The sequence below is a fragment of the Passer montanus genome, unplaced genomic scaffold (genome assembly GCF_014805655.1).
Source record: "Passer montanus isolate IOZ18808 unplaced genomic scaffold, ASM1480565v1 scaffold72, whole genome shotgun sequence".
Lineage (NCBI taxonomy): Eukaryota > Metazoa > Chordata > Aves > Passeriformes > Passeridae > Passer > Passer montanus.
This window is the reverse complement of record NW_024372370.1, coordinates 1,012,855-1,026,230: the sequence shown is the minus strand read 5'-3', so window position 1 is coordinate 1,026,230 and position 13,376 is coordinate 1,012,855. Positions and strand designations below refer to the sequence as shown.

At 35.7% G+C, this 13,376-nt stretch overlaps 1 protein-coding gene across 5 annotated transcripts in view; it reads right to left on the bottom strand.

Annotated features, from left to right (window-relative positions):
* NALCN (sodium leak channel, non-selective) overlaps window positions 1–13,376 on the bottom strand; it is a 228,454-nt gene that overhangs the window by 76,544 nt on the left and 138,534 nt on the right. For all 5 annotated transcript variants that reach the window (XM_039730481.1, XM_039730485.1, XM_039730483.1 and 2 more), the window contains one exon: window positions 9,702–9,776. In XM_039730481.1, the coding sequence (XP_039586415.1) occupies window positions 9,702–9,776 (75 nt within the window). The remainder of the gene's footprint in view (window positions 1–9,701; window positions 9,777–13,376) is intronic.

The window sequence follows — 13,376 nt, the reverse complement described above, 5'->3', positions numbered from 1 at the left end:
AAAATGAGTTAAAATCTGCAACTGTCCCAAGCACTGAAAGCAGAAAGATGCTATGAGTGCAAGAGACAAAATAGCTAATAGAATATTAGGTTGCACACCTGACTTCTGTATTTTATTCTGGAAAGCACTATTAAAACATTTTTATCTCTTTATCTTGGTGTGACTTTCATGTTGGAAACCCAGTTTGTGTGAAAACTTTGTCTCACATCATGAATTTCAGCAATAAGTATACGCCTGGGACACAGAAACACTTATAAAAGGTTATTCTTTTCTGCATGTGAAAGAAAAAGAGCAGTAGCTGAGAAAATGGGAATCATAATGGTGGTGAGTGGAGAAAGGTGATAAACACACGGGCAAGAATAATACTGGAACAACACAGTAAATACAAAAAAAAGGAATTCCAGTATCTTGGTATCAATGCAGCAACCCTTGTTAACATATCATTGCAGAGAATATAAGATGGATATCCTCAACATCACTGGCAGAGTAGTGAGAGCCTCATTCTCTAGGGAAGCAATTATTTGTATCTTTGTCTTTTAAGACCAAACATAACTACAAAGTCTTAGTAGGATACATTAAAATGTGCAACAGCAACATTTCTGACCTATTCCCATAGCAAATGGTGAATGTCTGGTTTCACACAGACCACTCTGCTTTTGCCTCTCAGCATACCTTTTGCTCCACAAGTGAGACAGGACCTGCACTGCCTTCTGAACCAACTCAGGTGGAGGTCAGGAACCTCTACAAAGATCCTGTCAAATTTGTGCCACGTTCCCTTAAAAAATGAACTAAAGTGCTAATGCCAGGGACCTGCTATTTTATGAACCCAAATTCACAAATGCAAGCTTTGTTTTCTGCTGTGAGTGAAGAGAGATGACCAGCTTTGAATGCTGACTTTTATCCTTTGTTGTCATTATCATCTAAGTCCCTAACCTAAATTAGGATCCCAGCCTAGGCACTTCAGTAAGGTGCCTGCTGTTACACACTATGATTTTTGGCTTCATTAATGTGAAAGCACCCATATGATTAAATGCCAATGAAACACAGGTTCCTAATTCATTAAACTTGGATATTTATGTCGTTTAATGTTATCCACTGAAAATCAGGCATTTTGCCTAATTAACTGTCTAGACTCCCCAGAAAAAAGAGAGCACCCTACTTGGATGGGATGAATCATTCCCTGGAGGGTAACTATGACTACAGGCAAGTGCAGATGACTAGCTTAGCTACATGCCTAACTTTTTGCATGGTTAACAAAGTGACATGAATCCTGTCCCTTGACACTTTAGAAAATGCCAACCTTTATCTAGATGAATGAGAATTTTTTTCCTTGAATATAAGTGTTCAAAAACTTGAAGACAGTTGCTTCTAAACTCTTGAGACTGGATTAAATATAAAAACACTAAAACTTTGGTTATGATGCTTACTGCATAAGCATACAGTATTATAACGATTTATTTTTTTCTGTGTATGTCAGAAGGCAATCTTCTTTCTTATAAATAATTGCATTTATGTGCATAAAGTTTTTTACTCTTGGGACATTTCTCTTACATGGATTAAAAACGTGAATCTAGCTGCTCTGAGTTAGCAAAAAGCACAGACACTGGAATCAAAGTGCTAATTGCAAAATCAACAAATGATTGCATGTGAATTTGGGATCAAAAGTACAAATTGTGCTTCTTCTCTTCAGCTTAGAGACAAGCAAAGCTGAATATTATAGGAATCACAGTAAAAAAAATTATGTTTGCACAGGGGATGTAAGTTTGGATTGCTTGGCATATAAATACTGCTTTAGTTAATAAAAATTCCAACTCTATAAGCAAATAAGTATATATGAGTTTTCAAAAATCAACAGGACACTGTGGAGATCAGTCATGAAACAATAAAAAATAATTTATTCTACTCAATATAAATATTTGATTTGAAGCTTCTATTCTTCTTTCTTCTATTCTATCCTTCTATGCACTTTAGAGAAAAATGAAGAAGGAATCATCACTATCTCTTTAGAGACTGACTTGTTTTGTCTTGACTAAAATTAAACAAAATTCCACTTACGTGATCTTGCATAAAATGGAAGTAGTGTCAAATTCATATTTAGAATATATGTGCCAGAATTATCTTTACCAATGTTCTGAAATCAGATACTCTCCCCCTTTAGATAGTAGGCTGCTGAACAAAAAAGGATTAATTGCTATGTTTTCCTGACAACAAGAACAGAAAAAATAGAGTAGAAAGAGGGATTAACACATAAATATTTATTAGGTTTTTAAAATTCTTGTTAAAGATGTGTATCCTCTGGTGCCATATTCTGGACAATTAGGTGGCAGTAGATTCCAGTACAGACTTCCACATTGCCCCATCACCATCACCACCACCACTACCAGCACCAAAAACCTCTAAGCATTATAGAATCAGATGCCATGGTAGCTCTGCCATTGTTGATGGCACTCAAATCCTAATTTACTTTATTCTACTGTAACTGCTCCCTCTCATGAGACAGATTGCCTAATGGATTCCTTTTATTTCTTTTAAGCTCTTTCTGTAAAAGCTTTGCAAAGACCTCTAAAGTTTGCTTGACTGCCTCTTTTTTCCAAAGCTTCTAAGCATCTCAAAATGTGACTCTGAACCACTGGCATCAAATTGAAGTGTTCAGACATTAAACACTGTTGAAAACAAGAACCTATCTCCACAGACAAAAGCAGAAAAGAATCTATCATTATCTCCAAGCTTTTTAATAAAAATTTCTGTTTTCAACATCAAAGAGTTAAAAGTGAGATTTAAGAGAGAAAATGAACATGGTAAAAATCTGTTATTTTTCAAATATAATTCTAAAGGCAGCTAGTTTAAAAAAATATATATGTATACTATATGTAGAAATAGATACATACCATGATATATAGGTATATATACACCTATATATACCACACACACACACACACATATATATATATATATGTATCTCAAAGCACTTGCTGCTTTGATATGAATTTAAGAGAAAAAAATATTCTATGTATTTCATGGTGTGAAGCAGAACTGGAGGGAAAGGAACATGTACATATGACAAGCACCTTCGTTGGTGAGTATGAGAATTGAATCAAATTAGAAAAAGAAATGTCCCTACTACATATTGCTGTTTACTCCTCCAAGAATTTCTGTTGCCAGGAAGTAAGGCAAGGGGAAAATATTTTTAGTAATGGATGCCATCTGTACTAATGTTGTAAGTGTGCACTAGTGAGCACAGACAGCACATGTGTGACATGACAGAAATCTGATCTTCCTTAAGGGATTTTCTCTTTGAAGCAGAGAATTATACTTATGTGAGATTTCAACAAATTAAAAGTGGATGTATGTTCCTGATTGACTCAAGGGGCCTAAGACCTAAACATGACTTTTTTTGATTCGTCATCATAGTGGGAATTTGTGTATGAACCCAAGGATGTCACTTCATCTTTGATTTTCCAGTAGGAAAATAGGGACACAATAATCTTGTCTGACACAAATTCTAAGATAAACCCTCTGAAGTTAGTGAGGTAAGTTTGGTTTGTTATCACAAGCATAAAGTAAACAAAGGAAATTTTTATATTTTAATGTTAGAATTATTTATAGATATAAAAAAATACCTATATTTCATGGTGGAATTTCAGGAAATAAGATTACAGAGGTAAGATTACACGGTCAAGGAAGTCAGACCATGGCTCATGCTCAGATATGCTTGAGATGCTTGTTCTTTCCCTTGTAGAATTATAAAACAGTAAAATGACCATGCACATGGTTTTAGCCAACAATGGGTTTATCTTTATGCTACCTGCAATTTTTTTTCTGAAATCCAGTTCAGATTATGAAACACTACGAGTGCACTAGGTTAGATCAAAGCTCCATCTGTCCAGTACCCTTTTTCTGACAAGGATCAGCCAAAGGGTTCTGAGATATAAGAACAGATCAAAGACAGACTAGTTTTTGTTCCTGTCTGCTTTCCCAGGAAAAGTGGGATATGTACTTGAGCAGCAATGCCATAAAGGTTTCATTGCTGTAAACCATAGATTATGGTCCAGATGAAGGAAAGAGAGTTCATACAGTGAGGGTGGCTTGGAGCTGGCTTCAAATTTTCCTGTAGCTGCCCTACAAAAAAAATATATGTCTCTCAAAATTGCCCTCCAAAAGAATCTGCTATTCTTCAGTGACTAGAGAAGGAAATCCACATGAATATTTCAAACTGCACATACAATGTTATAATATACTGGTGAAATGAGGTGAATTCTACCCAGGTGTTCAAACTTTCATAAAATCTTTAAGGAACTTCACTGGCTGGAAAAGCTATTAAAGGAGTAATCCCAGAATGGAGTAGTCAACAAGGCAAACATGACTTTCTTCATATAGAATGAAGCTATGGGAAGCCTAAAGGTTTATAAAATTCTGATAGGAAACAAAAAAACCCATAAAAAATAAAGCCTTATTAAGGAGAGGGCATAAAACTAGACAAGAATAATACCTACACAGGCTTTTATATTAATAATAAAACTTTTAAAAATCCCATAGTTGCATTAGAATTTCTGTTATTAAAGCTCCCAAAATGTTGACACAAAACACACCTCAGAAACTTGCTAGAAGTAACAGGCAGTATAATGCTACAGAATCAGACTATGCAGAACAGGCAATGTATTATCCAGGTGGAGAGTGAAAGACTGGTGCCATATGTTACAGAATTTCTTCAGTCATTGCAGTGAATAAGGTCAATGCATATAAAACCATCACAGGACCCACATGCACTGAAACTGTGTCTTGAACTGGAAGAAATATTCTGCACAAGTGTAAATGAGGATTATAAAGTAATTTCAAAATGCAAAATAGTATTCAAAGCCAAAAGACAAGCAGTAATAACATTGGGATGCCTTTATTTACCTTCATGTATGTTTAGGAAAGGGAATAAGAAAGATATTAACTTTTTACTCATAAGTGACTCCTTGATGACTTATATAGCCAGAGAACACCTAAGTGAAGAAGTGTCTCATTTAGTACTGAGGAAAATCTATTTCATTATATAAATATCCTTCTGTAACAGTGATAATGGTCTTATATTCAGATCTTATTTTACAAGTAAAAGGTCAAATCTATTACACTGAATTTAAATTTAAAAATTACTTAAAATCATAAAGCTGTTGAAAAGAAATTGAAAGGAATGGACAAATGACAGAAACTGGGATGGGGGGGCGGTGTATGGAGTAGTTTTAAATATCCTGTTGTATTAGCAGAAATATCCTGTTTTATCTATCAGCTACAGAAAAAACTCCAAGAAGGTCAACAAGACCAGCAATGTCAAATTGAGTTCAAAGAAGACTTAAAAGTAAATGAATGTTTTAGAAAAGAAAGCCATCTGCCAAGCAAAGATTAGATAAAACAAAACCTTAACATAAATTTTAGCACTTTTTTGGTATAAAAATAATGGCAGATCATTAAAGACTTTGCGGGAATAGTTTCTAAAGAAATAAACTCTAATAAGAAAGCTTTTAAGGACATAAGGAAAGCAGGAAGTCTAAAAGAGCAACAGAGTATTAATTGAGTGTGTTCTGAAAAGTAAAACCAAAGCAAGAAATTAAAATAACTGTTGGCCACAGACAGGGTCAAAGAAGTCCCAAAACAGTGCCAAAGACTGATCTACAAAAATGTCAGGAGAAAAGTTTTTGGAAGATAACTGACACAAGGTCAATTTGTTACTCCCTAACACCTGATAGCACTCCCTCAAGACTTCTAAAGGATCTCAGAGATAGCAAGGTTGACATACAGCAGTGGTAGATAATTTGTAACCTAAATAAACTCCAGAATGAGAGGAAAGGAAAGTGGCAAATGTGAGTAACTTTAAAAGAGGGATTCAGGGTAGAGCATGAGAAGTGAGAACCTAATCAGTCTGACTTCATATCTAGGCAAATTGATAAAAATATGTAGCAATGGAATCAGCAAATATGTGGAAAATAAAATGGGAAAAGTTAAAACAGCTGCTGCAAGAGAAAGTCATGCTTCAAAATCTGTTAAGGGGGATGAATTTCTAAAAAGAAAGTCAACGCTTTATCACAAAAGGCAGAAGACATCAAAGAAATCCTCTCAGGTTCTTTTTTAACTTTGTGACAATGGTTTAGGAAGAGTGTGGAGAAGACAGGCATAGATGAGAAGGAAGCCAGGATTGTACCTGATAGATTTCTTGTGCCTAAGTTCGATATCATCTGTATAACTGATGTACTGAACACCAGAGGAAAGGGCCTCATGGCAAGATGAGCAGGATCAGTGTCATACCTGGAGGCTCAGTAGCGTGTTAGGGTCAGCCTGGATCACTTCAGAGGATGAAGTTTATTGCACAGCTAGATGGTGACTATGAGCTATAGCACAAACACTTTCCACTTGAGCTATGATGGCAGACATGGACAAGAGGATGAGATGTGGCAGAGGCTGGGAGATGCATTGCAAATAATTAGAGCTATAAGGATACAGAGAATGATTCTTTTCTTAAACAAGCTGAATGGTGTCTTGGAAAAGAAGATTCTATTCTTATGTGTATCTGTGCTGCTAAGTAAATCACGTAAATTAATCTTTCACAAGGTTTATGTTTGTTCTACATACTTATGAGTGGTACCATAAAAAAAACAGAAAGGAGATTAGTAGTTTTGTCTTTGTAGTAAAGCCTGAATACTGTGCAATAAATAATGCACAGGATCACACACTGTACAATAAATGGACTAGTGGCTTATTAAAATGAGCTCTATCTACTCTTTGCACTGAGACATTACTTTTGGAATTAATATTATGTAATGTGGTAATTAAAAACTGAATCATGATGTATATCCTTAACTAAATTTGCACTGGCATATTTAATTCTAAAGGTTTACATTCTCATAAATAAATTATATTCTAATCTTACTTAGAATCTCCTAGTCTTTTAATGCATTTTTGCTCTTATTTATTAATATTTAAATACGTTTACTGAAGGAACATGAATTCCAAGTGTTTACATATTATTTTACATTGTAGAGTACACTGCAAATATGATCTAATTAGTCCTTTACTAATAATCTGAAAGTTAAGTAATAAAATTTTTCTTATCAAGTTCCAGAAAAGAAATTAAGTCATAACTAAGAAGAGCACAGCTCAAAAGAGATTACTATGCAGGTGTGATTTCTGGCACAGATATATTCTCCTTCCTTCCTAGAAAGTGTTCATTCAGTGTTTCATCATCTGAAAATGCCCTGGGACTTGAGCTTTACAGCCCATAAAGGCAGGGAAAAACACACATCCCTAAGGATGGAGAGCATTACAATTTCATAATTTTCAACCAATGAATGTCTTTTACATTAACCGCTTGAATTATTTGACTTTTCTCTTAGAATGCCACTCATCTTTTAATTATAGATTTCAAAAATTTTTCTGCGCAGCAATACAGATTTTTTTTTTAATAGAAATGGTCTTGATTAGAACATAACAATTACCTTAAAAATCCTGCTTCTTCTTAAAGTAATTTTTAATTGGAAATTCAAAATATCATTCAATTAAGAAAACTCTTTCTTGCTTTATCTTCTGAGATAAGACAAGCAATATTTCAGCACAGTCACCACCAGTCACCATCAGCACTGAACCTGTGATACCATCGTATTTACCCCTCAGGAAACCTTTTCTGTTCTACACACTTAAGCAGTTGTACATTCATTCCAGAAACCTCATATCACTGAGCTCCAGAAACTTGCCTCTTTTCACCTTAGGCATTTTAAAAATATGCAACACTTTGTACAATATTCATTTGTTTGCATAAAATACCAGAAGGGAATGCATTCAATGGAACTGACTAATACTCTATGAGAAGACACTACTGTTCAAGAAAACATTTCAAAAACATAAGTACAAATGAACCAGCATCAGCCACCTTGGACATTTTCATGCATCAGAATGGTGTATAATATGCATTATAATGTACGTAGAACCCGTATACCATTATGCCAGCCAACCCAACTGGTATTCCCAATGGCAAAGTGCTGGTTAGATCCCCTCTTGGGTCATGGAGTGGCATGGTAGCTAGAAGGTCTGGTGGCTGGGGCAGCAGTTTGTTCTGGCCCAGCACCACTCTGATGTAGTTATACTGCTACAGTCTCAAAGCTACGAAGTTGAGAAATTTAAAAAAAAATATATATTTATGTCTTGCATTTAAGTGTTCTCTATTGCTATCACAGAGACAGAATTCCTACCAGGCTAATAAAATTTCAGACGGAAATGTAGCAAGCATTGCTAGTGGTGGTCTCTCATTATTGGTTTTTGTTCACCACTTCCAAAGCAGGCGGCTAAAGCACAAAGCCATGCTGCTGCCATTTAACAGGCAAAGGTGTCGACTTTTAAAGTGGTTTATGAATCAAAGATGTTTCACACAAAAGCCACTGGATTTCACATCTCAAGCACTTCACTTTGGAAAATTGATTTGTGCTCCTAACTCATGCAGACACCGTGAAAAATTTCCTGTAAGATCATCAGAATAATATGACATTGCTTATCACACATCTGAGCCATTTTCATTTCAGATCATTTTACCTCTTGAGACTGGTAAAGAGGAAAATGAATGCCTTTGATTTGGCCTACTCATTTTGCATACTCAAGACTGTCCCACCATCCCAAAATCATCTGGAAGATCTCTCATTTATGTGAACTCATGAACTGAAATCCAGGATTTGTGTTTCATTGTTGCAGAAAATACTTGTCCTTTTAACTTATTTCAAGTTTATAATGCATATGGATATTTAATACTGCAACAACAAAAGCAGCATTGATTTCTGCATTGAATTCTGTAAAGAAAAAAAAAATGTATATAATATTGTCATGTAGAACTTCAGTGTAAAACATCTCAATTGCCTGGGTGATTATTTTTCAATAATGGAATGAACATAATTCTATGGCAATTGCTAATGCACATGAAAGATGAAAAAAAGCAGCAAATGATGGCTATAAGCCAAATATTACAGAAGAAGTTCCCATGTGTTAGCTCATGCTATTTCATGTGTGAAATAGAGAAATGTTGATGAATTTTGCTTTTCTTTGTACAGATTAAAGCACAGCTATATATTTATTTAAAAGCTATGGATACCTTCCTCTCTGGTGGCTTGTGCATAAGGGCAGAAAGGCCGACCTGAATTCTCTATTTACATTTGTTTTATGTGATTGACATTTGGAGTCTCAGGCATGAGAGAATGACTCTTTGGTCCCCAGATGAGGAGAATCAATCAAGCAAGTTAACTCCTTCAAGCATCTTTAGCCCTCCCCTAACACATCGACCAGAGCATGCTCTACTGCTTCCTAACTGCGGACCCTCTCCCATCACCCTTGCCTGCAGTGGAGCTGTGCTCAGAAAGCATGGACAGGGATATCTTTCACTAGGTTATAAGCAAAAAGATGGCCTAGCTGTGATTTTGATATTTTTTTTTAATTACAAGAGTATCTAAATTGAATTTGATTGAATACTAAACCAAATTTCTACATCTCTTTTACAATATCTTAATTTTTCCTTAAGGTTGTGTGAGAGTACGCTATCCAACAAAATACTGCTATTGACTTCCACATGTAGTGTTTTGTTCATTGTGATGAAGATGCTTCCCATCTTTTGCCAGATGAAATACCAGTAAAGTAAAATACCTTAAAGTAAAAAGCTACTTTCAAGAACAATAAAAACATGTTCTTACTTGTTTAAGTTTCTTTAGATCTTCATCAAGTTCCAAGTTGTCCAAAATAACAGCAACAAACAAGCTGAGTAGAATCTACAAAACAATTGTAAATTATTTGTTAAAGCTTATTTTTCTTAAGATGTATTATTAAATAACATGGAAAAATGACAACCCTGCTGATGTAAATGAGATTCTTGCCTTTGACATCTGTTGAATGAATATCACCTGCTACTATATATCTGCTAGTCCCTTTGCAAGAAGTAAACTGGTTTTTACCTAACCATACAATTATTATAAGTTTAAAAATGCTAAATTCTAGGTTTTATGACCAATGAATTATATATGTTTAACAATATATTCATTAAAATGTAGTTTGCATGAAGAGAAAATTAAATTAATCAGAAATAATAGCAACAAAGAACAACAACAATAATAATAACAATGACAATAAGAACAAAAACAATAATAAAAGAAACACAAAGTAAAATCCTAAATCATCTTGTAAAGCTAAGGTGGTTTTCAATTAAGGTGTGACTTTTTAGTCTCCTGACAATCATTTACTTTATGGCCTTCCTTTATGCTCAGAGTGCCTCTGTGAAAAGTACCTAACTTCACTTTGGAAGAAAAGTAAGATGCTTCATTATTTGCATGCATCAAATGTATATGAAACTCATGTCACAGAAGAAGAATAATAAAGTTCCTCAATTTACTCAACATTAGATATTGTTTAGACATATTTCTAGGAGGAAGAATCCAAGGGAGAAAAAAAAAGTGTGTATCAGTGTATTACATTTCCCTTGCACACAGATGCTGACCAGAATCCAAAGAAGCTGAAAATGTGACTGATATAGCTGAGAAGCAGACAGAGTTAGTAGCATGGTAGGTGAGGGAGGATACTGCTGTTCAGAACATATTATCAGACAACTTCTATCTCACCCAGTAAATATATGTACACATATATAAGTCAACAGCTGCCAGCAACTGCCAAGGTCTTAGTCCCTGAAGTTTGATGTAAACATCCTCAAATGCACTGAGCTTCTACTGGCAAGCACCAATTTCTGATATACCAGAGGGGTACCAGAAGGTATCCTAACTATTTTTAAAAACAGTTACAGGTCTAGAATTTTTCTGTGGCCTTGGACCACTGAGTGACAACCAGAGCAAACATATCTTTCCACCACTACTTGTAAATTAAGTGTAAGTTTGCTTGTCACACTGGAAATTTATTCCCTACCTATACAGAAGATGAAATTTAAGTGGCTTAATATACCAGGCAAGGAGTTTGGAACTTAAAATGCATCTAAGTTGAGTGGACCTTATTCCAAGGCAGGATTTTCTTTTACTCCATAAACTATAAAGGTAGAGAAGACATAGGAAGGACTCTGGCCCATAAATTTAAAAAATGTCAGTGCTAAGAAAAAAAAAAAGTTCTTTTAACAAGAAGCTGGCTTTAGCAACATATAGAATTTCCTGCAGTTATTCAAAGCGACATATTGTATGTGCCACATAAACAATATATCATATAATTTTCAGTGATCCAGCTACTATGAACAGTGGAAGTAAAGATGGCATTTAGAACAGCAATGCAAGGCATAATTCTGATAAAATACATAATAGCTAGCACAATGTAGAGGCCCACAGAAGTTGACTTTAGTTTCAGGATAGCCTATGGTGGTGCATGCTCTCATCCCACTCAGGCCACACTTTGATCTGAGAAATGCTCATTAGGCCTCAGGCTGGATGAACTGCACCTGGGACTAAGCCCCTCTTGAGCTTATCAGAAACACTGTCTGTTCCCAGGAACTAACAGGTGTCTAACAAGCACCTGCATTTTAAGCAAAAACCTGGGAAACATATTTTTCTTGCCTGCAAAACAACCAAAAGGAATAATATTTCTGTTGAACCTTCAAAGAAAGTTTTTCAAATTGTGGCCAGGCTGGAAAATTACTATGACTGAAGCCAACTCTCTAATGATACTATAAACAGTGGTCCAAAGCAAGATCTGTTTGAGCTCTCAATTGCCAGAAGAAGGGGTGAATGTGTGTGTCTCACACATCAATAACTGGATGGCCGTGGAGCCAGCCAAGGACTACTAGTAATGACAGGCAAAAATCATTGGTAATAATCAAGAACTATAGGTATTAAAATGCCATGAGTAAGAACAAGGTTTTGATGGAGAACGGGTGTGAGGCAGAGACAGGGCAGCACTTTTCCACCAGCTGAAACATGACACAGTACAGTGCAAGCACAAGAAAGAGTTGACATGGACGTGGGCATGGCGTAGACATGGACTGTAGGGTGGGATTGGCACCACCAACGACCCCCAAAGCCCTCTAACCCATTTCCAGAAAGGCCTGAAAGATCAGACTGTGAATGATAATTAATTGCCATAGAAAAAGAGAAACTTGTCCATGAAAAGGCTCCTCCCTAAGCCCAGGCAGCACCCTCCAGTAGCCTGAACATCCCAGTGGCCATACCGACACAGATGGATCAACACCTGCTTGCTGGATAATCACCTCCATGATCCTGGACATCCCATAAGCTAGACTGGTGCTGCTGAAACCAGGCTCAGCATCTCCCCAGCGGGATGAATGCTGGAAGCAGCACTAGTGATCTCTTTTGCTCTCTTTTTCTGTCGGTAATTCATGTATACCTCTTTAATGTCTCTTTTGCTATTCACCTCACTCTTATTATCCAAAACCCACTGCCACGTGCTTATATAGTAGGTCAGGGACTAAGATACTAATTTCCATGCCAAGTAGAACTTTCTGATTGTTTGTCGACCCTCTGACTTCTGTAATTTTTTTTGACCAACAAGCATTTATGAAAACTACTTTGATCCCTAGTTGCTAATGAAGAATTTTGCTGTAATTCTGTTAAGATTTTACAGTATGGTGTTTTGCTTCTTTAGAGATCCTGTTCATTCTATAATACTCAGTACATGCTGCTCAAAGCATACCAGTTAAGGAAGTTCAGTTCCATGCTAAAAAGAAGTACAGTACTCATTAAATATATCACCCCTTACATTCTTGCTGATTCATGCACTGATATATATCAAGGCAAGACTTTCATTAACTCCCTTTTTGCTTTTTTTCAACAAGAACAAAAGAAAATGTACCACAAAAGCAAACTTAAATGCAAACTTGTTATTTGTTTAACTTCCTCTGCCACCATCTCAACTAATTACAGTCCTTGTTTCCAAGAGAGTGAGTCTTTTTTGAGCTTCAGTTTTTCTTTGCCTTCTTATGTGAAACCTATTAATTTCTTTCCAAATCTCTACAGTCTGCTATGCCAAATGCCTGCAATTATCATTCTCAATTCTAATTGTCCCCCCTTTTCTGGTTGGTGAAAGTAATTTCTTCATTTGACTTTACTCTTGTTATTATCTGATGACTGTTTATTCTTAGAATGCTTCTTTTTGGTTTTAGTAGCAGCCCAGACATTTTTATGCTCCCTTAACATTTCCATGTTATTTTGTTTTAAATATCTTTTGCCTACAGACAACTCTGTCCTACATAGTTTTCCCTTCCAAGGTCTGAGGAAGATCTTAGAATTGAAACCAAAATTTCGTAAGCCCAGATAATTCTGCAAAGTTGTCTTTGAAGGGTTTCTTAATTCATGTAGAATTTGCATAGGTGAATGAGAACAAAAGTGCACCCTTATGGAGCAAAGCAAGGACTGTATTTAAATGCA